The sequence below is a fragment of the Parasteatoda tepidariorum genome, chromosome 2 (assembly GCF_982258835.1).
Source record: "Parasteatoda tepidariorum strain Cologne lab strain chromosome 2, Ptep-v5.0, whole genome shotgun sequence".
In the NCBI taxonomy this organism is placed as follows: domain Eukaryota; kingdom Metazoa; phylum Arthropoda; class Arachnida; order Araneae; family Theridiidae; genus Parasteatoda; species Parasteatoda tepidariorum.
Window position 1 is genome coordinate 104,653,147 of NC_141756.1, and position 27,091 is coordinate 104,680,237.

Below are 27,091 nucleotides of genomic sequence, written 5' to 3' on the forward strand. Positions count from 1 at the left end.
GTCTGACTCCAAAACATACATCAATTTACACGCAGATTACATTAAATTAATAATAAAACAATTAAGGATACCTGTGGCAATTTTTTTCTTTTATTAGTATGCTATTATAATTCTATTTCAAAATTAGCATTTTTCAATTGATTGAATTTTTAGAAATTCTTTCTTCTTGTTGCTAAATTCTATAGTTTTTAAACTTTTCAAATAACAATAATAGTGACGACAATGTGGTTTGGTTTCTTTTCAGGTTTCATATTTGCATTTTTAATTTCATGAAATATGAATCCCCATACTAATTTTAGTTGTTTATGCTTTGTGTATAGAACCACAATAAAAATAAAAATTTCTGTAACTTTTGAAGTTACGAAATTGGGTATAATATAGCCTACGTCACAGGTTGTGTTGTTCCTACTAAATTTAACCCATGAACGGCATTTTCTGAGAGCAGGGCCTGATTACCGAAAAGGCACATGAAGCAAGTGCTTCCCCTGTAAAATTCTAGGGGGGCCCCAAACGACTGAAATTAAGGGCCCAATTTCTTATTTTTGAAAATGCACTAGTGATTTATAACTGCACTAGTGAACGTTCATTTTCTGTATTGAAAAGAATAAAAAATCGGTGGAGATCAACTCTTTCAAATAATAAATTAAGTAGTTTAGCCCTTTTGGGCAATAGAGAGAGATATTACAAATAGGCTACAATTTGCAGATATTATTGAAGATTTTGCGAATTTAACAGCGAGAAAAAAACATATGTAATGGTAATAAACCTATGAATTTTCTTTTTTTCTTTTTAAATCTTTTTTCTCTATCATGTGTGCTCAAATTAATTTTACTCTGCTTTTTTATTGTTGAACTAAACACACAAGACTTTTAAATATCTATCAGTACGAAAAATATTTTTGTTTCATGTTTGAAAATTATTTGGTATGATTTTTCTGGTACAGTAACAATAATTTATGCTGAATTAGAATTTTGTGTTGTTCTGCCGCTAGTAAACGAATTGGCGTAAAATAAGAGACTAATCTAGCAAAGAACATTTCGTACAACAACAAGTAATTTTATAATTTAATTTATTGAAATATTTCAATTTTGTTAACATGTTTTTGTTACTATAAAGCACGTAAAGAAGGGCCCAACATGATTGCATAAGATCTCTGTATTCCTTTCTAAGGTTCTAATAGTTTTCACATGGTTCTTGTCTCTTTAAAATGTATTGTTTATGGGCGAAAAATATCAAAAATTTCTTTTGCTCCAGTTAGGGGGCCCCCAAAATCCTATTATGCTTCCCCTATTTTCAGAGGTTAATCAGGCCCTGTCTGAGAGCCTAACTTCAAGCCACTTTCTGCTTTTAATTTTTCGCAACTCGAATTTGGTATAATGTGTCAAAATTTAAAAAATGAAACTTTCATCCATTTGCGAAATGAATAAAATTATATTCATTTGTGTATGCCTATCGTTTCACATATGATATTATTTGATGTTTCCGATTATAACTTGAAGTAACAGTTGAAGTATTTCTTTTTGTATTATCTGTTTTTACATCGGTGAATTTGCTTAGCAAGATACAAGCTGAGCGGAAGTACTAGATGTGCAGATCAAAGCATGGCCTTACTCTTGCGTGAAATATAAACAAACTTTGAGCGGTCTACAATGGAGCGTGTAGAATTTGGTCGTTACATTTGAATGTACTAACCGATTTATAGATTAAACCGTTTTAAATTTTTCCGTCTAATAAAATAATCTCCAATTAGAAAAATTCCGTCAAACAAATAATAAAAAAATAATTTTGTCTGTTGAGGATTAAATAAGGTAAAATAAGATAAGTTGGTAAAGGTAAATTTTTTTAAAAAAGTCCTATCGTTGTTTGTTGCCGTTTGTTTACTTTTGTATGGATTCGTGCAAATGTGCTTATTTCTTCTCGGATTTCATTATGTGCTCTACGAAGGCTTTTCTTCGCCATAAAACTATAGAAAAGACTCTTAATATAGATAAAATTTCCAGTTTTTTAGATATTGTTGTCGTAACTTATTAAGTAGATAAAAATTATTTAATGAACTTACATAAATATTTTTTAAACAGATTCTTGTAGTAGAAATATCCACGAAATTTTTCTAGACATTATTATTATTTTAAATGTATAATTCATATATTCTAATTCATTGTCTAGCTTAGCTGAAAAGCATTAATTTCAAAAAATTTACCTCCAAACATTCATCTATCTCAAATTCTGATTGCTTCACAATATTAAATTTTAATTAAATAGTATTTCTTTATCCATACATATGTGTACTTTTACATGAAATAATATTTTTTACTCCTATATATTATTTAATATCTGTACATTGAAAGTTTCCTATAGAGTTAAATTTAATTAACAGAAATTTTTTTTATAATAATAAAAAAATTATGGAGCTGTTTAAGTACCTAACGTTTTTTTTTTTTTTTTTTTGCATTTTAATCTTCAGTTTAAATTGTTATTAGTTTAATTGTTGTCAAGCAGTAACTAAAAATGTAGTGTGTTATAAGATTTTAGTTCATTATTTAATAAATTAAAAATTTAATTTTGGCATACCAAGTATAATTTCAATTTTGAAATTAATATATCGAGTAGATGTATTACTCAATATGATGTTTAACAGAATTAACTTTCTGTAGTACTTAGTGTATATATATAATTTGCCAAAAAACTAAATATTTTTCATTATGAGAAAGTTGCAAAATTTAATTAATTTCTACTTGCAAAATTTAAATAATCACTTTTGCTTGCAAATCACAATTAACGGCGATAATATAAATCCATAAAGTGTTTTGATTGTACTGTCGACAGTTATTGAATTGGTAAATTTGAATTGTGCATTTGATTATTAACTTTTCTATCTATTTTATTCGTTAGTTATTATTAATTTTCACACAGTTCTTAAAATCTGATATTTTTTTTAACACCATATTTATTATAATAACCAACCTCAAAGCGAAACATACGTCTGAGTAACCCCCTTTTTTTAGATTGTGGATCTTTTATTTTGGTAATTACTGCAACATATTTCACAATTTTTAATTAGTTATTTTTATTTTTATGATGATTTACAAAATGGGGAATATCACCCATAATATTAGGATTAAAAAAGTATTACTTATTCTATTTAGAAAATTATATAGAATTCATTTAATCTAAATATGTTTTTTTCTTTTTTTTAGGTAAACACAAAGCTTTAATTTCTTTAAATTAGTAATCTACATATTAGCATCTTAAATTAGTAATATACATATTAGCATCTTTAAATTAGTAATATACATATTAGCAAGATATTAATGCTCAAGAAGTTTGCTGCAGTTAGCTCATAAAAGTTCTGCCACAGGTGTTGTAATATTTAGAAGTTACTCGGTTTTCTTGCAGTCCTGATTTGGCTTCTTTTGACTTGTTTATTACTATTTATGCTTGTTGCAAACAGTGCATATATTAGTGTTAGTATTTAGTTACATTAAGGAGATTATGCAAATTGTCCTTTAGAATAGAGAACACACTCGCATGGGTGCCTATCTTCAGTCCTCGGGTCTGAAATCAGTCTTTTGAAAAATTCTGTGGGGTGAATTTTGTCCCTCAATTTGAATCGCTCTTTCCAAGTTAATTTTTCAAGAAATTTAATTTTCAAAATTTTTTTCCTTAAAAATTATAAATATTTTCTCTTAAAAATAAATCAATAAAAATTCGTTTTTAATTAAAGCATAGTTATTTTTCATTATCCTTGTGAAATGCTCAAGTAATGAATTCACACTGCATTAAAATAATTGGATTGACCGAACTATATGTGTTCTAACAAAATTTGTATTGCTGAATCTGCTTGAGATAAAAGTTTTTTTTTTCCATCTTAATATTTTGATACGCTGGTAAAAGCTACATTATAATTATTTTTTAAAAATAAAGTTTATAGAGCTATACCATTAAAAATTTCTGATGAAGTGAAAGATCGGTAAATGAATGATTCCAAGAAAAATTAGTAGTGTATTATTCAGCGATTGGTATTTAAAAAAAAATGAGAATAGCTGTTATTTTTGTTTTTTCTGTATGAAATAAATTAAGCAAATGAATAAATACTTTTTTCTAGATAAAATAATAGTCATTGATATAAGTTATTCTGATGGTAAGATACATTTTGAAGGCAGAGAGCTATATGTTTCTGTAAATTTTTATAAACAATGCCCTATAATGTTAATTTTTTAAAAATAAGTACAGTGTTGAAATTTTTTTTGAAGTGGCAGGGATCTGTCTAGGTTTTTCAAAGGGTACCTATTTTGTGAAAATTTAGACATAATTTGTGAAAATTAAAAATTATATTAAAATATCAACACAAAAATATTGATTTATTGTTTCTCACAGGATATAAAAATAAAATTTAAAGAAAAAGTATTTTGTGAACCTACCGTTTTTCCTAAAGTTGAATTTGTGAAGGTACTGCTAAATGGTAGTAAATTTGGCCTGGACAGATTCCTGAGTGGTATCCATAGTAAGCATGTTGAGCTGACACTATAGTAAGTACTGAGTATGCCCTACTAGGGCCCTGCTACAGAACTTTCGGAAAGAATGTAGAATACTGATGAAAGAATTTCATCTATTGACAATGTTATCGTAATATGTAAATTTCCATGCTACGTTCACTAGAGATTTGTTATATGCTGATTGTGATTTTATCACCAATTTTAGTGACAATAATTTGGCTTAAACAATTTATATTATAAAAATTTTTGAAATTGACTTATTTGCCTACTTCTTAAATTGCGATTTTCACTGCAATTTTTATAAACTGTATACTTTTAAGTCATTAAGTGCTTGAAAATAAAATTACTATGTCTCGATATATTCATGATTAACTTTTGTTTAATTAGGGAAAATTTGTATTGAAACACCATAAAGATGAAATACAGTTGGACTGACACTGTTTATAAAGCTTTCTCAAAGAGCTTCACTCATGACTATGGGGATGATGCTCTTTCTTTTCTACTCAAGTAAGTTACTGAAGCATCATTTAATTTTTTTTCTGTATATTGAATGAAAATTAAATCTCTCATTAAACAATATTTGTTTGATATTAAAAGTTTTCTTAGTTCAAATTTATTTAATTTATGCTGTAAGAGATGAAATACAAAATGTTTATTCAAACATATATAATTTAGCAGCTCGATCACCAGTGAGCCTGATTACGCTCTGCAGTGTGTTAACTATGCAAAAAAGTTATGAGAAGATGAAAATGGTCTGCCAGCATATTTATGATAGCAAAGTTAAACCGAGCATTAAAATAAGAAGAAAAAAAATTTCAATATTACTTGCAGAAATCGGGATAAAAAATAATTTTTAGTATCAAATTTCATTGCTGCTTTCTCTTGATGCTAGTGTTTAATTAGTCCTAATTAATAACTTTGATTTTAGACGTAATTCTTTTCAAGTTTTAAAATTCTTTGTTTTGTCTGTCTATAGAGAAAACTTCATAAATGCAATCATTAATAAATGGATAAAAAGGTTTATTCTCTGCTTCATATTATACATCTTTTTTTTGTTGTTATTAATTCATTTTGGGGATATTTCTTTTCCCTTTCCTTTCTCTGTGATGTTTTAATTTTTAAAACATCATTTGAAGTTCAAATTCATTTAAAAGAAAAATTTTCTTCTGAATATTAGGAACGTTTTAATAATATTATTTGCTCATTTTTATATTCTTTTACTTACATGTTATTGTGAAATCTCATGTTATGGACACTTTTACGAACAGATCCTCACATTACTGACAGTTTTTTAATTCCTTGTTTATCTTCTATAAACAAACCATTATGTATCCTCTGTGCAAAGCGGACACACCTGTAACTGTACACGGACAGTCATTTATGCCCATAAATGTTTTTTTTTTTTTTTAATTTTTATCAAGACCACTTTTTGTAAATTTGAAGGAAAAAATTTACTTTAAATTCCGCAAAAAATATACATCTTATTACACATTTTTGAAGCATTTAGATTTTTTGCCTTATCTATAGCTAAAAATATTGATAAAATATTATAAATTATGTTAAGAGATTATTTGGATTTTTATGCAATACAGTAGTGAATTTAAATATAAAATGTCATTTAAAATAACAAAAGAAACTTGATTATTAGTAAAATCAGAGTACAAATTTAACATGTTTTTAAAAAAAATGAAATAGAGTTATTTAGCACTATAGTGAAAGAAAGATTTAGAACCAAAAGTTAATTAGCTTGTCAAAACATGATGAAACAAGACTTCAAAAAAATAAAACAAACTGATATACATACACAAATCAATAAATAGAATAAACAATTGAAGTACAAAGAAGAAACATTTAATTAATCTTTGACTATACAAAAATATGAGTTGCACAATAAAATTTTATAACTCCTTCCTAATTGTAACATAATTTATATCTACTTTATTTTTTTTCTCACTAAGTTAACTAAAAACTGTTCTCATAATTACTGCTTAGAAGTTCTACTATTAATTACCACATTAATAATTATTTTCCAGTTTTACTCTTCAATTAAACTCAAGATAAGATACATAGATAACTGGTGAAATAATGTCCCTGAAATGTGTTAATATTTCTGTATTTGCAAATGTGTTTTTTATTATCACTTTTATTTTTTATTAGATGTATAAAAGATGAATTTCATCAAGCAAAGAAAAATGAAAATAGGTATGAATTTTTCCTTTACAATTGTTTACGCATACCATTTCCTGTTTTTTTTTTTTTTGTTATATTTCCAAGGATGCTGAAAAATAAACCATTCAAAATTTTCCATCTTAAAATGTGTAAAAAATGATCAAATAAAGTCCTTAGATTGAAAATAATTAAGTTTTATAAATGTCTCTTATTAATGTATAATTCACTTATTCATTTTTATAAAGCTTTGAGTTTTGTCAATTAAATTAAGATCCTAATTTTCAGTTTACTTTTAATTATTTCATCTTTGTACTAATAATTTTATTTATCTATTTATTTTGTAACCCTTTCATCTCACTCAGGATTTTTGACCCACCCACAAACCCAAAAAAACCTGGGTGGGTTTTCTTTAAAAAAAAACAATAAAACCAGCCTCAATAGAGGTTTTTATAAACATAATCATAATGGATTAATAAAGAATAAAATAAAAGAGAAATAGATTTTGAGGGATTTCATATTTATCTTAAATATATTGATTGATTCTGGAATTTTCAAATCAAAACCAACTATGAATACATAGTTTAAAGAATAATTCCTAAAACTACTAAATTGTTAAATAAACAGTAGTTCTGTAGTTAGTTGGCCATTAAAAGGCTTACTTTATAATGAAAAAAAATAAAGCTATAACTTATGAATGCTTTATAATAAATAAATAAAACCAGAAAACATCATATTTCTCTGATCCCAATATTATGTTTTTATTTTTACACGAGGAAAGAATTAATTTAAGAGTCTTTTATTAATACATAGCATGAAAAGATGTTACTACATTAAAATTATGCATTGAAATAAACCTTTTTATTTTAATGCATAACTTAATTATTATTTTCGTATAAAAGTTTTCTTTTTATTAAAATTGTTCTCTTTTGAATTAAGAATTAAATCTAAAGAGTGTTAAACTAGGTAATATCTTAAAAAACCCAAGGAAAAGCCCAATAAAAACTCACCTGAGTTGGGTATAAAAAAAAGGAAAACCTTTTTTTAAACCCTGATCTCACTAAATAAAACTTTATGTTCCTGTCAGTTCCATCATTCTAAGATTATTTTTATATTTTTCGAATGATGTGTTTTCGTACTTACTTGTTAATCAATCTGTGGTATAATATATTAATATCCTTATTAAATGTCTAAAAAAGTGAGCTGTAATTTATTGTAGGGTTTTATATTCAATGTTATTTACCCCATGCAACAATATTTTAAAGAGAAAAAAATACTGCTCGTTAATATAAATTAGTTACAGAAACAAAAAAAAACCTAATTGTTTTTCAAATAATCATTGATCAAGGGATAAAATGAGTTTAATAGAAATTTGCAATTAAGGAAGTCTCTTTTCCATATGTCTTAAAAAGTGACTTAAAATAATTTACATCTTTGAAGCCCCATAATTTCGAAATGTTTACACGAATGTCGCAAAATTCTTTTATATGTATTGAGTTGTTTTAGGAGCTAAATGGCTCAATTTATCTAATTGTAATAAATTTTAGTAAGTTTGTTAGATTTAATGATAAAATTTTTGTGAAAAATAGTTTTCATTTGTAAAAATAAATATCAAATTAGGATAATTTAAACAAATTATATTAAATAGTGTTTAAATCAGTTACGAAGCAAGTAAACAAGTTTCGATTTCTTTTCCCCAGTTCATGGTATGGATTTCATGATTTTTTAAATTCCTGTTTTTGTTTTTTGTTTTAACACAGAATCAGAAATTTGTGTATGCGAAAAAAAGGAAAGAATGTGAATTTTTTCTCCAATGATTGATGAAAACAAAGGCTGTAACAATGAAGAAATATTGTTTGAGCTGAATTCTCAAACCGAATATTTTCATCTAAAAATTAAAATTTAAAAAAAAAAGAGCAATGTGAAATCTTCATTGAAAAGCTAAAAGTTTAGTCGCCACTCAAAATTTATTGGCTGCCAATAGCAACCAGGTGACCATATTTCACAATTCCTGACATTATTATTTTGTTTTGAAAAACAATGGAGCTATCAATGTGACTGAAAGATTTCATTATTAAAATTCAAAATCTAGTTAATGCTAACGAAACTAATTTAATATTTTACATCTTTAAAACTCCTTTAAAAAATCTGTGAGGCCAATAGATTTCAAGATAAAATTTATCTCAAAGTTCTTTTAAATGTGTTGAGTTGATTTATAATCTGAATAGCTTGGTTTATATTAATTTAATAAGTTTAAGTATAAATCTGTAAAATTTGATGCTAAAATGTTTGAAAGGAGAAAATTTATTGTTCACAGATGATTGTGCTCCGGAAAAAATCCGGATTTTTCGCTGACTGCGATCCGGAAGTTTTCGGAAACCCAAGGTCCAGAAGTTTCAATGAATCATTGATCACATTTATGTTTAAAAATTCTTGTATATTTTATTTAGAAATATTAAAATTAGAATTTATACTTGGCAACTCTTTCATTTGAATAAATATTTTTTGGTAGAATAATGAATGTAATTAGAGATGAAAGTAAACTTAAACATAATTAATTATTCATTTAAATTATGCTGCATGTAATTTATTTAGAATTTCATGTTTTGAAAATATCAATGACTTAAATTCATAAAGACAATAATTTTCTGTATTTTGTCATTATTGATTTTACTCAAGAATCTTTCAGGATGTTTGAGTTGAGCTCACAATCACCCCTGTATATATTAACATATAACTTTTTAAAAGATATCTTATTATTTTCATCATGCAGCTATTTAATAATCTTATTGTTCTATTTCAAAGAAGAAAAATACCTTCTTTTAATTAATTTAACTGGAAGATTTTCATTACTGAATAATTTTATTTAAACAGAGATACCACTCTACAGGAAAAATCTGGAAAATAATGGGAATTTAAAAATCACTTAAAATAACAGGGAAAATGCAGGGAATTTTGTTTCTTATTTACGTTTTTTAAAAAATGGTGACTATTCAAAATGCAATCGGTGGGATATATAAGGATGGTGTTTCAGCTATACTAAACTATTTCATTTACTATAGCATTATTTGTTTTAATTATGTTCAGCTGTTCCTTTTTTCTTGAAATTTTTCCAGGCATTAAAATTGGTATAGTTAGCCCTATGTAGCTTACACAAGAGCACAATAGTTCTGTTTTTTCTCTTAATATATTGTGTAAAATATGTACAGGGAAAACACAAGGAATTTTTTTTCCAGATTTGATGAATTCTGGTTATTTTTTTAGCTTGGAAAAATTATATGCCTGCATTGGAGACTTTTATAAACATTTCTGTTGGAAGATCAATTGGAAAAGAGTGAGTTGTCTTAATTAGATTATATAAAATTATTAAAGTATATTTTAAGGAGATAATGACCTTATTTTATCAGTGGAATTAAATTTTGTTGACCTTGTCAGTATGTCATTTGTGTCAGCATTGTTACAGTAAAAAGGGGGGAAATTTGTATGATCAATAATTACTAATCACTGTGTTCACAGCACAACTTGTTTTTCTGCATAAAAAACTCATGTAGTTAGGCAAAAATTCACTTTTTATTTATTAATTTTTTTAAACAAAAAAAACACATTTAGTTTTTATTAATGTTGGAAAGTATGATCTTTAACATTATTAGATAAGAAATTGAGGTAGTAAAATTTATTTCTCTTTAAATAAATTCTTGAAATTCGTCACAAAAATTCCACCCATAATTAGTTTAATAAAATTTGGATATTTTCAACTTGTGCCACTGTCTGTAATTACGCCATTTTCTTAAATTGCGCTAAATTTCAAAATAGGGTATAATCATAGTTCTTTTTTTTGTGTGTGTTTGTCCGAAAAATCTGGAAAAAAACTATTTTACCCATTTTTTATCAAGAACTTTTCAAGAAAGTCTTGACGATTTCACCTGGAATATGTCCTATTTCCAAAAATAGAACCTTAATTCCTTCTCATTTTCAATTTCATCTCTCATATATATGTCAAAATAGACAAAAGTCGATTTTTATCCATTCATATATGAATACTAATTTAATTTTATCAAACCATATGTTTGATGATTAAAAACATTTTACAAAACTAAAATGAGTCTCAGAGTCATTTCTATGAGCACAGCCTAAATATCTCTTAACTAATTTTAAATTATAAATCTTTTATATTTTAGTGTTATTGAATAGGAAAGTGTCATTTTTTTGTTCATATGTATTGAAAAGTGTTTTTATTTTTTTTACACTTATGCTTTTCCAGTGTGGTCAAATTTTTGTTAAAAATTGTCACTATTTTTTTTTAAAAAAAAAAATCATTAAAGTAATTTTTTTTTCTATTGAAAAAGTGGCTATTTTTGATAACAAAAAATAAGAATTTTTTTTCCTGGCTTCATTAGCTTAAACTAATTTCGGCTTAAGAAAATGAAGAAAATTTAATTATTGAAAGCTATAGCTTGCAAAATATTAATTTGTAAAATTTTTGTTTTACTCTAGCAACATTTAAATGTCTTAAATTTTGATTTGAGGCATTGAGATTACAATTCTGTAAAGTACCTAATAATTGCTAGTATTTGTCTAAGTAACTGTGACTGTCAAAAGCAATAATTGAAAGAAAGCACCTTCCTAAAGAAATTGAATTTAGTTTATTGTAGTTTGCCGAAATCAGAATTCAACTATTTAGTGAATTTTAGAGTTGCAATCCTTTTCACTAACAATTGTAAAAATATTGTTGTAACATGAAGTAATATTTAAATGACTTCTAACTACAGTTTCAAGAGTGTCCTTAAGTTAAAATTAAAGTGTACTTTTTTTTAAAAAAGAAATTATATAATATATTAAATAGTTCTTTGTTTATTTTTAGCTGATTTATGATTTTATTTGAATAATAAAGACTCTAATGTAGATATTGTAATTCAAAAGACAATTTTACTGCCCCAAAATTGTTGTCACTTTTGTACCACAGGTGCCTTAATTCTATATGGTGATCTGTACAATTTATACACCTGCGGTTGCAATTCTCCCTCCAAATAGAACAACTGGGCAAGGCATACAGGTCAGTGTAAGATTGTGGCCAATGCACACTAAAAAATTCTGTCAGGGCAAAAATCACACATATTATAAAAATATACTCTTCATCTCTCCTATGATTTGACTATGCATTCTCGATGAAACGATATTGCGAAATGATAGAAAAATCATTTAGGATCACAGATTTTCACTTATACTATTAAAATTATTATTTTCTTTTTATATTTATCCCTAAAAAAATACAAAAATAATTTTCTCTTCAAATTTGTCACCAGCATTATTCTAAAATAAAATCTTTTTTTAATGATTCGTTTAAGGATTTTTTTAATGGTTCTAAAGAGGAAGATAGTAAAACCAAAATTGATTTTAAAAAAAATGACCAAAGTCAATCTTACTTTTAAAATCTTTAAAGTTACCTTGTGCTTAAAAATTTGGGAACCTATAGCTACAACCTTAGTCACCCCCCTCTTAATCTGTCTAAACTAGATGTATGAATAAAATTAAGTAGAAAATATCACTTGTTTGAACTGTAAAATTAAGATTTAAAAAATTTATTTTTTAAAATGTATCATGTATTTAAAAATAAAATTATCCTTTAAAAACATAATTCTATTTATTATTTTAGAAATAAGAATTCATTTTAAAAAATAATTAATGTTTTAAAAAAATAAATAATATTTTTGAGTTTCTTTAAAAAAATTTTATTAAAGATAAAAAAAATTCTTTAAATGAATAATATTAATAAATAAATAATGTTGTTAAAGATAACTATTGCTATCAAATAATGTTATTCAAAATAATAATTTCCTTTAAAAAATAAATAATATTTTTAAAATTAAGAATTTCTTTTTTAACAAAATAATTTTTTTTTAAAAAAGAATTACTTTTAAAGAAATGCTTTTGAAAATAACCGTAACTTTTGAAAAAGAATATTGTTTTCAAGAATAAAAATTAAATTATAAGAAAAATGAGAATATTTTGTTCACCAGCTGAGCAGTTAGAGGCTTCAAGTTAGACGAATATACTGACCACTAGGACCACTACAAGATTTATAATTATGTAATTTTTTGCCTATGTTCTTGTTAAATTAACACTTTTTTTTCTGTTTTTCAATTTGTCAAATTTTTAATAATTCAAAATATCTTTTGCTTTGTATAACATTTCCAATCATCTAGGTATTATTATAATTATTCCATGCAGATATATATATATTTTAGTGAAAAGCAAGTTAATTAGTTAATTTTTTAACCACTATCTTTCTCATCTATTGAAGTTCTTTGTTAAATTTAATGTATTAATTAAAACTAAATCATTTTTTTTAAAAAACATCTTTTTATTTTTTAGCCTTTGAAACTGTTATAATTTCCTAAGATGTATTTGTTATATTTATTTACAGGAGTCTTTATGTTCTATGAAAAAGTCTTGCGTAATTATTTTATCTTACCTCATTAAGGTTGGTGTCCAATTAAGTAAAGGCAAATTATCTTCAAAATGGATAAACAATATTTTAGCTGCTATGAACATTTTCCCTGGTAAATTTTTTTGTTCTTTTTTTTATTATTTTTTTTTAAAAAAAATTGATAACACTTGAGTCAAATCATTGAGTCATTAATATGCTTTAAATTTATTATTGCCTAATAAAAATATGTAAATACATATGTTTAAAAAATTGACTTATTACCATTACAAAACTTATGTACACATAGAAAATAAGTTTTTTTCTACTTTTTATTCCTCTATTTTCTAATATGATTTTAGGTTTCTCTTAAATAGAATTTAAAAAAAGAAAAACAAGAATAGTTTTTTTTTATTTTTTTTATTATCCATTTTTATTTCATCATTGAGTCATTAATATGCATTAAATTTATTATTGCCTAATAAAAATATGTAAATACATCATATGTTTAAAAAATTAACTTATTACCATTACAAAACTTATATACACATAGAAAATAAGTTTTACTCTACTTTTTCCTTTTTATTCCTCTATTTTCTAATAGTTTCTTTTAAATAGAATCTTAAAAAAAAAAAAGCAAGAATAATTTTTTTTTTATTATCCTTTTTTATTTTAAAACGTGTACATAGCATAGTTTTATATGATCAATGCTAAATCATATGATTACAATTGAAGTTAAGAATTTTGCTAAACTTATGTCAGACAAAAAATAACTAATTTTAAATTGGGATTTCTTCTTTGAAATGCATTTGAAAAAAGCAATTGTGTTTTCTTTTGAAAATTTGAAACTTTAATTAATTTTAAATATCAATTGTAGATATTACTGGAGTTAATGCATCATATGTTAAGCTGCACAGTGTATAATTATTTAAGTACTGAAAAATTTCAGAAGCAAGTGTTAATAAATATTACATTTTTACTGTATTCATTTTAATGTAACATTCAGTGTTTATAGAATGTTTAAATTATAAATTAATCGAATGTTTATAGAATGTTTAAATTATAAATTAATCGAATGTTTATAGAATGTTTAAATTATAAATTCAAAAGTTTAATTTGTGTTTTTGTTTTATTCCTTTAGGATTAAGGTTACACATGTGTTGTTTGTAACAAAAAAAAATTGTTTTCTTTTTATCTTTTGCATTTATTCTTTTTTAGCAAAAGTATTTCTTTTATTTTTTATAAGCATGATAGATTTAGCCATATATACATATTACTCCAAAAATTATGTAGTTATAAAAAAGTACGATTGTGTTAATCATTGACAGAACTGTCTAAAATGGAAACAAAAATATGCTATATAGCCATTAATCTTTTCAATTTTTGAGCATAATATTTTGCAATGAAGGTTTCATATTACTTATTCTTTATAATTTTTGAAATGTCTGCAATAATTATTGCAGCAATACTGTCTGCAATTATTTTTAAATAATGAATTAGGAAATAAATAGTGTTTTTTTTTTATTTGTTTTAATTTTGTTTATTTATTGGAATTAAAGATCCTAATATTTTACTGACAATTATTAGTTTGTGTTCTATCTATATTTATCCTTTTAAGAAATTTATGCTTATTTATTGAATACTCGAAGATTCTTTGCATGCTATTATTATTATTTGTAATATATATGGCACTGTATCTGTTACTTTTTATGAATGGTCTTACTGGCAGTCTTTAGAATGACAGAGATACCATTTTTCATTTTTTCAAGTTGTGTTCGAGTTCTTTAGGTTCATTCTCTTATGTTTAGATGTTTTAAAGAAAGAAAAATAATAATTGAGTTCATGAAAGTTATCTCTTGTTTTGAAAATAGTATAGAGCAGGTTAAAAATGAATTTCAGTTCTAAACGTACTAATCAAGCTAAAATTTCTGTAAAATATGAAAAAAATATGAACCTTTTGAACCTTGGCAAATGTAGTATGAAGAACCTTTTAGTGACCACTATAACCAAAAAGGGATCGATAAAAATTAAGGTATAGAGGCAAAAATGATAATAATGATTATTTAAAATAAGGTTGTAGTAAGGCTTTAATGATTCCAATATCATCCTATTTAGAAATTTCCCCGTACTTTTAACACAATGTTTGCATATTGCTGCCTTTTTGGCACTGAAACATCCTTTTCAAGATCAATTTTTTTTTCTAATTGCAAAGGAAAATGACAAACCCTTATAAGATTAACAGAGAAAAGGAATAAAAAGAGCACACTAAAAAAAATCCTAATATTTTTCTGGGGAAAATATGGATGGTAGTTTGATTTGAAACACAAAATTTTATGAAACAAAACTTTCTCACTAGCCCTACATCAATAGTGAGTGGAAATTTCTTGTCCTACTATAAAGTTTAAATATTTTTTTTCATAACTTAAATTAAAATGAAATTAAGATGCATCTTTTGAATATTAATTCCCATAATTCCTTATTTTGTTAAAATTATTTTTACAGGTCCATTGGAACTGATGTATGATTCTCTCGTCCTCATTAATAATGTCAAGAAAAAATGTCGACCATCTTTTACTGCAGTTCTTAAGTAATAGTCTTATATTTCTAGCATTGTTACTATTATTTGATCTCTTTTATCCAATGTTTATGACATATCTTTCATTTAATGGTCTTTAGCAGTGCCAGTACTTTTTTTGCATGAATAGAGATTTTTGGAGATGTCGACTGCACAAAACAGAGAAAGAACTTTCCAAATGAGTCGCTGTCAGATAAATCTCGTGGATCAAATTTGGCCGTTTTTTATTATTATTATTTTTTTATTAATGAAATCAGATTAAATTAATGATTTCGTTCTAACTAAAGATCGTAAATCGGGAAATATGAGCTAACAGAAGGAGGTTGAGAAATTGCAAGAAAAATACATCTCTATGCCTTATTATATAAATACAATAAAGTAAAAAGAATGAAGTGCAAAATACACATTTTTAATTGGAATACTAATACTAAATCTGCTTTTTTTAAATTCAATATTAAAGTAGAAATATAGTTAAGCTGTGTTAAATCATTTTTTAGCGATCCAGAAAACAGGGAAATTCAGACATCCAGGATAGTTCCAGTTAATTAGTTCCTTACTGTATTGATAATTTTCGTTTATATATATATATATATATATATATATATGTGTGTGTGTGTGTGTAATAAATATATATATATATATATATATATATATATATATATATATATATATATATATATATATATGCTATTTTATTTGTAAAGAAAATTTTCATTGCTTATGAATTATTATTTGCATGCATCGTACTTTTACTCCTGTTTACCTCTGTAACTCAGAGATAAAACCTGCAACCAGAGTGAAGCTGGAACTTTAAATTTTCCGAACCCATGCTCCAGGCTACAGCAATTTCATTGTCTGCATTGTGACCTTTAGCCTAGTTATATAGAAAGACTATTCTCGGTATTAAATTACATTTATAGTGATTTTAAATCAAATATGAAAGAGAATTTATTAGATTCAATTATTTTTTAAGAATGAATAAATAATTCAGCTGCGAAATAAATTTGTGTGTTTCCCTGCAAGTTGATGGTTATGTTATTATCATTATTTTTTGTTTGCTTGCTTGTACTAAAAATTTTAAAATTAAAATCTGGGACTCTAAAGCATGCATAAATTGTCAGAGCATCGAAAATTCTTCAACTCTGAGTGCCTGGTTTACCAGCTTCTTTGCAAAAATTTTACTAGAAAAATCTGTACCTCTATAATGATAAAAATACAATTAAAAAAAATTCTTTTTTAAATATTGCTTCATAAAAATACACTATTGATTGATTGATTTTTAATATAGATACTGATTGATTCTTAATATCAATAACGTTTGATTCTTAATATCAATAATATAAAATTTCCAATTTTTATAAAAGTGGACACTGTTAAAAATGCTACAACTGGCCACTGATTACAAGAATTCCCTGTTTTGCCATATACTAGTCTACACCTAGTAGTACTGGTTTACGCTAAGCATCTTGGATCGAATGACTTTTTATTTCTTCCTTCGAAAGGAGTTCAAGATGTTTCACATTCAATGCACAATCATCAAAAGAGATTCTGGTTTGAAACATTTCTAACTAAACTAGAAAAAACTAGTTTTTTTTAATTGAAAACAATTTTTTTTATGTATTATGAATGCAGAAAAAAATATTAAAACTTATTTTTAAATCAATATTTACTGGAATAAAAACAATGGAATAAGATTTCAGTTTGCTTCATTGGTAAGGTTCACATTAGACTCTTATTTGCTTCTTCCGAAAAGGAGACCAGTTGTAGTGTATCTATCACTACAAAAAATATATATAATTCCAATTCACTAGTATGTAAGACATGTTAACTCGATTCTATGGTGGTGGTACCTTTTCATGGTTGAAAGGTGACATAGTCGATATCTACTCACCACCCCAGACGTTGGTGACCTTCGGACGTGATTTTAACATGCGTACCTTGGCAGAAACGCCCACTATGATTTGAACAGTTGACTTGCTACTTGTGACAGCGACATTGTGTTCCTCACGCTGTTGCTTCTCAGTCTCCATCAAACACAACGTTCAATGTATACACTCGACTACTAAGGGTAACACAGGAGCGACCACAACTGTGAACTTAATACAGCACGTTCAGCACTCAACTGTATGGTGATCTTAAAACAGCTCCCCCTCCTGGCGTCTCACAAAACAGCAATGAGTCAATTAGTGGTATCCGTTTATTGAATTCTATCACAGGTATCATTCCGGTGGTGGAGTACTGTAGTGTATCTACCACTACAAAAAAATATAATTAAATTCACTACTATATAAAACATGTTAACTCGATTCTATTGTGGGGTTTCATAGATGAAAGTTGACATTGTTGATATCTACTTTCCCCACAAAGTCTTGTGAGTTGGTTATCATAATGAATGGGAAGGTCGTACTAAAGACCATAAACCTTATTAATAACTATTGCATATTGGTTACTTTTGCTGAATATTCTTATGACAAATGCTTATTTTTCTTTGCAGTCATTTTCTTTTCACTAATAAGCTGAAAGTATCTAAAGCAGAAGATTACTTCAAGGTTATGCTGCTGCTCAAAACAGTGAAATTCCTGTCAAAGAACAAATTAGAGAGAGCAAAGGTTGTTGCACTTGCTTCAAAGATTCACATTCCTTCAGACGTTAAGTCTTGGCTGTTGTCCCATGAAATAGAAAATTTAACCAACGTAAACAATAAATTGTTTACAAAAGTGTTTCTTAATAATATGAAGCTTCCACAAGAATTTTTTGTACAATTGCGAAAAGTAAGTTGTTTTTTTCCCCATTGCATTTATTTAGTCCTTATCTATGATAATTTTATTTCAAGATCTTTCAACGTGTTTCTTTCTAATTTAGGTTTTATATTAATAAATTATAATTCAAATATGAATATATTTCTTTCTTCTTTTTAAAGAGAATTCAATGTCCTGTACAAAAAATATTAACGTATTATGCCCTGTAATAGGCAAATAAATTTATTTTTCTATTCAAATCATTTTAGTACATGAACATGTCTTTTGAGTTTTCACACACTCTGGAATTCTGGGTGACTTACTTTTAACTCTTAAAATTCTTCAAATTTAAAGTGGGCAATTATTTTTTGAAAATATTGTAGCTTATTTCTTTGTTATCGTAATGAATAACCCAATTCCACTTAGTTAATAATTTTTCTTATTTCGGTTAAACAGTTATTGCTCACTTAATTAAACTTCTTGGACAATTAGGACTTCAAATATTTTATTTTTGTTGGAATACCATAATACTTTTAAAGCATAGAATAGTCATAAATTACTTTCAAGAGAGATTTTCTCTACTAAATGTGTGGCATGTATAAATGTATGAAAAATTTTAAATCATGTTGAAAATTGTGCTAGCTTAAATCAGGAAAATCTGGTATATTATTTAAATTTTATTTTGAAAATCCCAGAAATTTCATTTTTATCTGTTAAATGATTACCCTGAGTTATCCATTGACAACTCCTATTTTATTTTTATAATTCATGCATTTTTGTTTAATTTCTTGAATATTTAAAATAATTACTTTAAGTGAAATAAAACTCTGATGTTTCAATGCGTTCGTTTTGGGTAACTGCAACTAATGACCGCATTTACTTAGGAATTAACTTTACTAAAAGTAGGATTAATTTTGTCTAAAAATTAATCCTTTAATTTTGTCTAAAAATTAATCCTTTCACGACGGGAGTTGTAAACGTGCGTTCGCAGTTGGTGACAGAAAATTTTTGCAAGTACCTTTTAAGAGCTGAAGAGTTTTTTGCTGTTAAGCCTCAATCTGTTAATTAACCAATGTGTGCATATGTTCTCGATTCATGGATTAGAGTCCCCTTTGTGGTCAGACTAACCTTGAAACGTTTTTGTAGTTTTTCTGTCTTATGCAACGCAAATGCAGGTTAGTTCCATCGAAAAGTCCACCACAAAGGCAAATTTCTCCCAATACTTGATCTGAGAGTTCTTTTGTCTTCTGTATTGGGTTCAAAATTATAAGGTTACGAAATAGAACATTGGTAGCCGTAAACTGAAAATTTGGCTGTTCAACAATGGTTATAAAATAAAATCTTATTCATTTTATCATTTGCTTATTTTTATAAGATTTTATCTTTTTAAATGTGGTAATTAAACATTTAAGAAAATTATTTTAGGTCAAAAATAAACTGGATGATTTTCTGTCTCAATTCAACTGGAAGAAAAAAAATTGCTGCTGAACAATCCCTTTAAGAATTAAAAAATGAAAAGATCACTATAAGTCATAAGTATTATTCCGATCATTCGTTAGTTGCTGTATTTTTTTTTTCAAACAACATTAGAATTTTAACCCTTACTGCCGACAAAAAGTTTTATCTCTCTATATCTTCTATCTTATACTCTAGTTTGAGGAATTAATAATTAAGGTTCTTTTTTTTTTTTTTTTTTAAAAAGAAAAAAAAATTCTTAATTAGGCATGCTTGAAATTCTATTTCATTTGATTATATCTGTAGAATCAAGCATTTAAAATTCTGTTTTAAGCGAAAAATAGAAAGTTATATTGTTTCAAGCATTAATAATTATTTCTTTTTTTAAAAAAACTTTTTAGTTAATGTTTACAAATAATTTTTAATCCATCTCTTTAGGCATTACTGATTGAAGTGCAAGTCAAAGAAGACTTTTATTTACCTAACAATGTTAAAGACTCATTTGTAGTTGGTACAGGAATAAATAGTCAGTGTGAATTTACCATTGAAAACATTGCAGAAACACCCATTATCAAAAACGATGCAAAAATTTTTGTCGATTCTTCACCTCCCAGTGTCTCGTTAGTAAAAAGAAAGAGGAAGAAGGAAATGTTAACTAATTTAAGTACGGAAGATACTATTGATTTAAGTGCATTAGTTGATCCTTCATCTCCTGGTATCTCAGTTATAAAAAGAAAGAAGAAGAAAAAGGACATGTTAACCAATTCAAGTGCTGAAGATAGTATTGATTTAAGTGCGACAGCTGATCCTTCATCTACTGGTACCTCAATTGCAAAAAGAAAAAAGAAGAATAGGGACAGGTTAACAAATTCATGTATTGAAGATAGTATTGACTCAACTACATTAGTTGATCCTTCCTCTCCTGGTGTCTCATTTGTAAATGGAAAGGACAAGCTAACAAATTTAAGTATCGAAATTAGTATTGATTTAAGTGCATTAGTTGATCCTTCATCTCCTGGTATCTCAGTTGTTAAAAGAAAGAAGAAGAAAAAGGACATGTTAACCAATTCAAGTGCTGAAGATAGTATTGACTCAACTGCATTAATTGATTCTTCATCTCCTGGTATCTCAGTTGTTAAAAGAAAGAAGAAGAAAAAGGACATGTTAACAAACTCAAGTACTGGAGATAGTGTTGATTCAACTGCATTAGTTGATCCTTCATCTTCTGGTGCCTCTGTTGTAAAAAGAAAGAGGAAGGACAAGTTATTAAATTCAAATGTTACTAAGAATAGAAACATCACAACACAGGAGCTTGTTGAAGAAGAATCGTCAATTTTACCTCAGTTGTATAATGAAACTAAAGGTAAAGTTGGTCAAGAATTTTTTGACCTAAGTAGCAAGACAAAAGAAGCAATGAGCAACACCTTTTCAGAGAGAAAAATCAAAGTAGATTCTTGTTCATCAAATAGCGTTAACAGCTCATTTCTCATTGATGCTGGAGTGGTGAATCAATATGAATCTGCCATTGATATAGCAGCAGAAACAGCCCTTGTTGAAGATGATTCAAAAATGCCTGTTGATTCTTCATTTGATATCTGTACAAATATTCCACACATAGGTAAAAAGAGAAAAAAAATCGAGTTAACTGAGCCTTTAGATACAGAAGATAATAGTGAATCAAATTTGATTCTTAAGCACTTACCTGGGCCTGATAATGAAATTGTAGAAAATAATGAGCATGAAAAGGCCACTGCTCAAAGGCTTGAGACAGTATCAATTTTGCAACCTCCGAGTCCTGAATCCAAAGCAGAAGAAAATAAAGTAAAATCAATTTCTGATTCTAAAATAAAATTTGATCAAGTAAAATCGATTCCATCATCTCTAAATCTTGAAACTGAAATTAAACATCATCATGAAGTACCATTAGAGGAATATATAAAAGCTAATGAAACAATGCCAAATTCTGAAAGAATTACTCTTTCTGAAGATAAGCATACAGATTTTTGTGAAAAGCAAAGTAGTATACGAATCCCGTCCCATTCAACTGAAGCTATACCAATTTGTTTGTGTGGTGATGAAAAAGAAGAAAGTGTGCATGATGGAAAAAATAGAAACGTAAAATTAATTGAATTGCATCCATCACATTTTATATCCGAAGATCTTGTTAAAGTGCAACCAATAATTAGTGGAAATAATGATATAAGTTTGAACAAAGTAGAAGTTGTTCATGATAAAAATGACCTAATTAATAATAAAACTGTTGATGTAGAAGTTGTTCAAGATAAAAATTATCCAATTAATAATAAAACTGTAGATTTTAGCGCTGAATGCTCATTGATAGGTAATGCTGATCACTCTGATGAAGTCTCAAAAATATCTAAAATAAACTCTGTTAGTGATAATTCTTCCATCAACTTGGAAGAAAATATTAATGAAACTAAAAAAGTTGAATATTCTACTGTTTATTTGCATGTTTCTGAAACTTGCGCAGAAGCGTTTCATGTTATGAGTCCTGAAACACTACCAAAGAACTTAGCTCCAGAGACGTCAGAAAACGAACTTTCAAATCGAAATTTCAACGATTCCATTGTTTCTTGTTTGTTTGGCAGGGATAAACAAAGTCAAAATAATGAGATGCCTGCAGAAAACAAAGAGGCAAGTCCCAATAGGCTTGGTAATTATATTGAGGGTGTATTATACAAACTTGTAGATGAGGTAGTTAGTAAAATAAATAATACAGATGAGAGTTGTTTGGAAACTTCTAAAGAAAAATCTTGCCAATTAAACTTACCACCTATTGAGTCCTCCGCAAATGTTAATATAAGTAAATCTGAATTTTTCTCTGTTACCAGCAGTAGTTGTCAAACTTTCTCTGAGATTTCTAAACAAACTGCAGTTGATAGTGAAGAGTACAATATCCTATCTGAAGCAAAAAGTAATTTGCTTGATTATAGAGGTGATTGTTCTAAGCTTGAAGTCAGTCAAAATAATGCAGTGTTTCTTGAATCGGATTTCGGAATCGAAGACACCGAGGACATTTCTGATAATGAATCACTCTTTGGGGAGCACTCATTTGATGAGTATTCTCAATTACACGATTTAGGGATTCAAAATGAAAATTCTTGTCTGATTCCAGTTGATGACTGCATCCAATCAAAATGTAATTTAGGCTTCCAGCCTGATGAAGCTGCAAGCTCTGTTGCAAAGTCGCCTCGTTCGAGCGTGGAAGTCGGACGTGATTACGAGAATACTTCCGATGCTGATTGTGCCGAAAGAGAACTTATCCGAGATTCGGAAGTAGGAAAATTATTTCTTGCCAGTACTGAAAATGAAGATCTACCATTTTCTGAAAGTAGTCGTGAAGTTTCGTCGGAAGATCCGAATGGGCATGATTTCCTTAAAAATAAAGTGGAAAACCGTTTTTATGATGCTGATAACAATGAACCTGTAATGAATAAGTCCGAGGAACTATTAGAACTTACAGAAACGTCTGCAAATAGGAATTCCAGTTATGCTAGAGTATTTTCAGAAGAGGTACTACAGCCTGTTGTTAGTATAAAAAAATTAGAAAATATTTGTGATACTTACGATGAATTGAAGCGAAGTGAAAATAAAGAAAATTTGAGCTGCAGTGATAGTAACATCCATACGGCTCAAGAGTTAGAACTTGAACAATCAAATCCTCAAATTGCTAATGATGAAAGTTCTCTGCCAAAATCTGCAGATCATTCTCAGGATTCCCTCAAGCCTCCAAATAATACTATAGAAAAGGATTGCTTGGTTTTGGACTATCCCATTCAAGGTAAAGATTTATCTACGTCAACAGGACACTTGGAACTTCCTCTGGCTGTCTCACCTGTAAAGCAACTTAGAGTTTTAAGACAGCGCAAGGCGAATCCAACTAACCCCTCAACTTCTCTTAATAGGAAGAAAAAACTGAAGATTGATCACAGTGACCCCGTACTGACTTCTAATCTCAGTCGATTGACATTGAATTCACCCTCCAGAACTGGACCTGCCGTCTCCCGAGTTGGTGCTCAGGAGAGCAAACTTCTCAGAAAGAAGAAAGAGGATATCCAAATAAGTGATAGTCAACCAGAATCAAATAAAGGTTAGTGTTATGTTTGGTACTTATCTGTGAACTTAGTACAGTACAGAACCCGTTATCCGGAAATCAGAAAACCGGAAAACCAAAAAACCGGAACAAAATTCGATACATTTTCCCGCCATTTTTTTAAAAAAATGTTTTTTTCTTCATAAGATTTTAGGATTTTTCTTTCTTTTTTGAAAGATGTTTACCTTACCATCATTTTGGAAATAATCATTAGTGTATTACTTCATCGTTTTTTCTTCTTTTTAAGATTATTTCCAAATATTTTTTTTTGTTTTAGTTGGGTTTAACAATAAAAAAACGGCTTTTTGTAGCGATTCAGAAAACCGGAAAAATCAGTTATCCGGAATAGCGATGGTCCCGATCGTTCCGGATAATCGGTTCCTTACTGTATAACATGAAAATCCGAAAACCAAAATAGTTTCAAAGTTTTTAGAGTAGTAAGGGGAAGGGTAGTTGCATCTGAACTCGGATAACTGTTTGGTACATTTTAATAATGGTAACAAAAAAAAGTTTAAATGTTTTTTTTTCTTAAGTTTTTTTTTATGATACAGAAGTATTACAGAATACAGAAGTACAACTTTTATAACAGTGTTTTAAGCAGTTTTTACTGTTAGTATTTACTGATTATTTAACTAAGATAGAAACTACACCAAGACTGTTCAGCCTTTTGGCACCTAAAAGCACATTCTAGTACAGAGACCACCAATCGTTTGATCCTCACATATTCATAGAAGAACATATTCAATTTTGTGACCACTAAGTTATTTATTTTTAGGAGTATGGGTGAAGTATATCTACCACTACATAAATTATAATTCCAATTCACTAGTATATAAAGACATGTGAACTCGATTCTATTGTGGGGCTGTTGACATGGTCAATAACTACTCACAATCCCCACAATGGGAGTAGATCTCCAACTGATTTGATTTGATTTTTAAATGTCTCTTTTTATTTTCAGTATGGTGTTTTTGTCAGAAAATAGCATATTTCTGCCTTCACGGACCAGAGGCAAACATTTTCTTAATTTCCACACCTAGTGTATGAAACCTAGTACATCTAGTGTAGTTTCTGTAGAAATTTACACATAAAATTTGAATTGTGCATTTAAATAAACACTTTTTGAAGTGCTCAGTTTATGCAGATATTGTAAATCCAGTTTAATTGTAATTTCAGTAGTTATTGACATTGGTTTTCAATTACTTTTTAGATATATTTCAGGCAATATGGGTAATTTGATGGCAGTTATTGCTTTTGATTTCCACATGTTTTTAAAACCCAATATTTTTTATACAATATTGTTTATTACAACAATCAAATCTTGAAACGAAACATGCCTTTCTGAAGAGTCCGATTCGCATGATTTCGTCTTCAATATGCTTTTCGGTAATTACTTTAACAGATTTCATGCTTCTTTTTTTTTTTTTTTTACTGGTATGAGGATTTGCCAAATGCAATAAAGGAAATAAATAGTTTGCTCCCTCCCCCAACTAAAAGAGAGAATATAGCCTGTAATATTAGAATATAAAAAAATATTACATATTCAGTTAAAAAATTATTTTGTATTTGTTACCTTTAGTATCATACCTTTTTGTTATCTTAAATTAGTAACATACATCTTTGTTATTATTGAAAGTACCTTGCAGAAATATATTAGTACTAGTAGGCTGCGCCCCCTGCTCGCTAACCCCCGAAAATTGCTACGCAATCTTACATGGTTTGCTTTGCAACCCAAGCTCGATTCGTTCGCTACTGACTTATGTACATTGCAAATGCACAAAATTCTAAGGATTCAAAACAATCATTCAAATCCATGTAAAAAAAATTTTTTTTTTAAATTACATCTTTTTAGTAAATACTAAGTCATTAAAATAAATTTGTATTCGAATAAATGACCTGCAATTCGTTGAACCTATTAGAAATGTGCTATAGTATAATTCGTGATATAAATAGAAAATCATCAAATAAATTCGTGAAAAAAAGCGCTTTCGACAAAATACTAAAATGGAGATCTCTCGACAAAGACTAGTCACTTCTGCCTAGCTTAATAATATGAGATTGTCGCACCTGATGCTCTCTGATTATTTCAGTTTTCGTCTTTAAAAGTGCTGTATGTTGAGCCACCTCAGCTAGATTTGGCATGTTACAGTTTTAGCGGCAATCGTTGGTCGATATGCCGTGTAAGAGAAATAGTAATGTAAACAAAACAAAGCAAACGTTGCCACCGGCGGAAAAGAAATACAGCCAAAATTTGGGTGCCACGCAAGAGAATTATATATACTATTAGATTAGAGAGAGCAGAAAGTCCGAAAAAATTCTACCATAGGGGTAGCCACCCTGCAGTGGAAAATTTATAATGTCAAACTGAGTCTGACATAGGATTGGACTGAAAATCATATTTTTCCTACACTCTTTACAGTATCTTATTTTCTAATTTTGTTCAAAATTTATATGTTACATTAACTAACTCAATGTTTTCTCTTTATAGGTTACAATTTAAGGTCCAGAAAATCTTTGATACAACCGGGCAAGTTAAAATGCTAAAAAATAAAGCATCTGAGTGAGAAATTCAACATTACGCATCCTTCTGTTGCTATAACCAGTCATGTATTATAACAAATTTGCCAATCAAAGAGTATTTTTGAAACACTTCCAATTCTTGTAAAAATAAAAATAAAAATTGTTTGTTTTTTGATGGCTATATTCCATTTTTAGGGGTGAGAAATAGGAATGTTCTGTATCATCGTCCTTAATATATATAATTATTTTTAGAGTTCTTGTCAAAAAAGAACAGTATAGGTCGTGCATTAAGAAACTTCTTTCTTTGTTGTCTTAGATTTTTACATTTTGAAAATCTTTAATTTTGAGCTTAGATTGATTTTGTAACAAATTATTCCAGTTAAAGCTTACATTAAGACAAAATTATTTATAATAACCTAAAATTTTATTTTGAGAATTAAAACAAATATTTTAAAAAGTGAAAAATTTGTTATATTAAATACTAAATTGAAGGTGGGATTTAAGACTTAAATGAAAAGAAAAGTTAAAATTGTCAAAATATGCATGTGCATATGAGGTATTTTACAACTGCATTGGGAATTAAAATATTTTTATGGAATATTA

The 27,091-nt window shown here is 27.5% G+C and overlaps 1 protein-coding gene across 4 annotated transcripts; it reads left to right on the forward strand.

Annotated features, from left to right (window-relative positions):
• Positions 1-1,565: 1,565 nt before the first annotated feature.
• LOC107454694 (uncharacterized) lies at positions 1,566-26,663 on the forward strand. Of its 4 annotated transcripts, none has more exons than XM_016071971.5 (9): positions 1,566-1,684; positions 4,884-5,003; positions 6,654-6,698; positions 9,927-9,996; positions 13,087-13,222; positions 15,589-15,673; positions 18,156-18,432; positions 20,293-23,965; positions 26,457-26,663. In XM_016071971.5, the coding sequence occupies exons 2-9, from the start codon at positions 4,912-4,914 to the stop codon at positions 26,510-26,512; spliced, it is 4,434 nt and encodes a 1,477-aa protein (XP_015927457.2). In that variant the 5' UTR covers positions 1,566-1,684; positions 4,884-4,911; the 3' UTR covers positions 26,513-26,663. The 4 variants fall into 4 exon arrangements, with proteins under 4 accessions (XP_015927457.2, XP_015927456.2, XP_015927455.2 ...); XM_016071970.4 differs by having other exon boundaries at positions 1,593-1,832; XM_016071969.4 differs by having other exon boundaries at positions 1,597-1,808.
• The last annotated feature ends 428 nt before the right edge of the window (positions 26,664-27,091 follow it).

Bases quoted from the DNA above. Each gene is read 5' to 3' on its own strand.
- LOC107454694 (XM_016071971.5), top strand. From the start codon at position 4,912: ATGAAATACAGTTGGACTGACACTGTTTATAAAGCTTTCTCAAAGAGC. The intron at 18,433-20,292 runs GTAAGTTGTTTT...CCATCTCTTTAG, and splicing joins TTTTTGTACAATTGCGAAAA to GCATTACTGATTGAAGTGCA. The intron at 23,966-26,456 runs GTTAGTGTTATG...TTCTCTTTATAG, and splicing joins TCAACCAGAATCAAATAAAG to GTTACAATTTAAGGTCCAGA.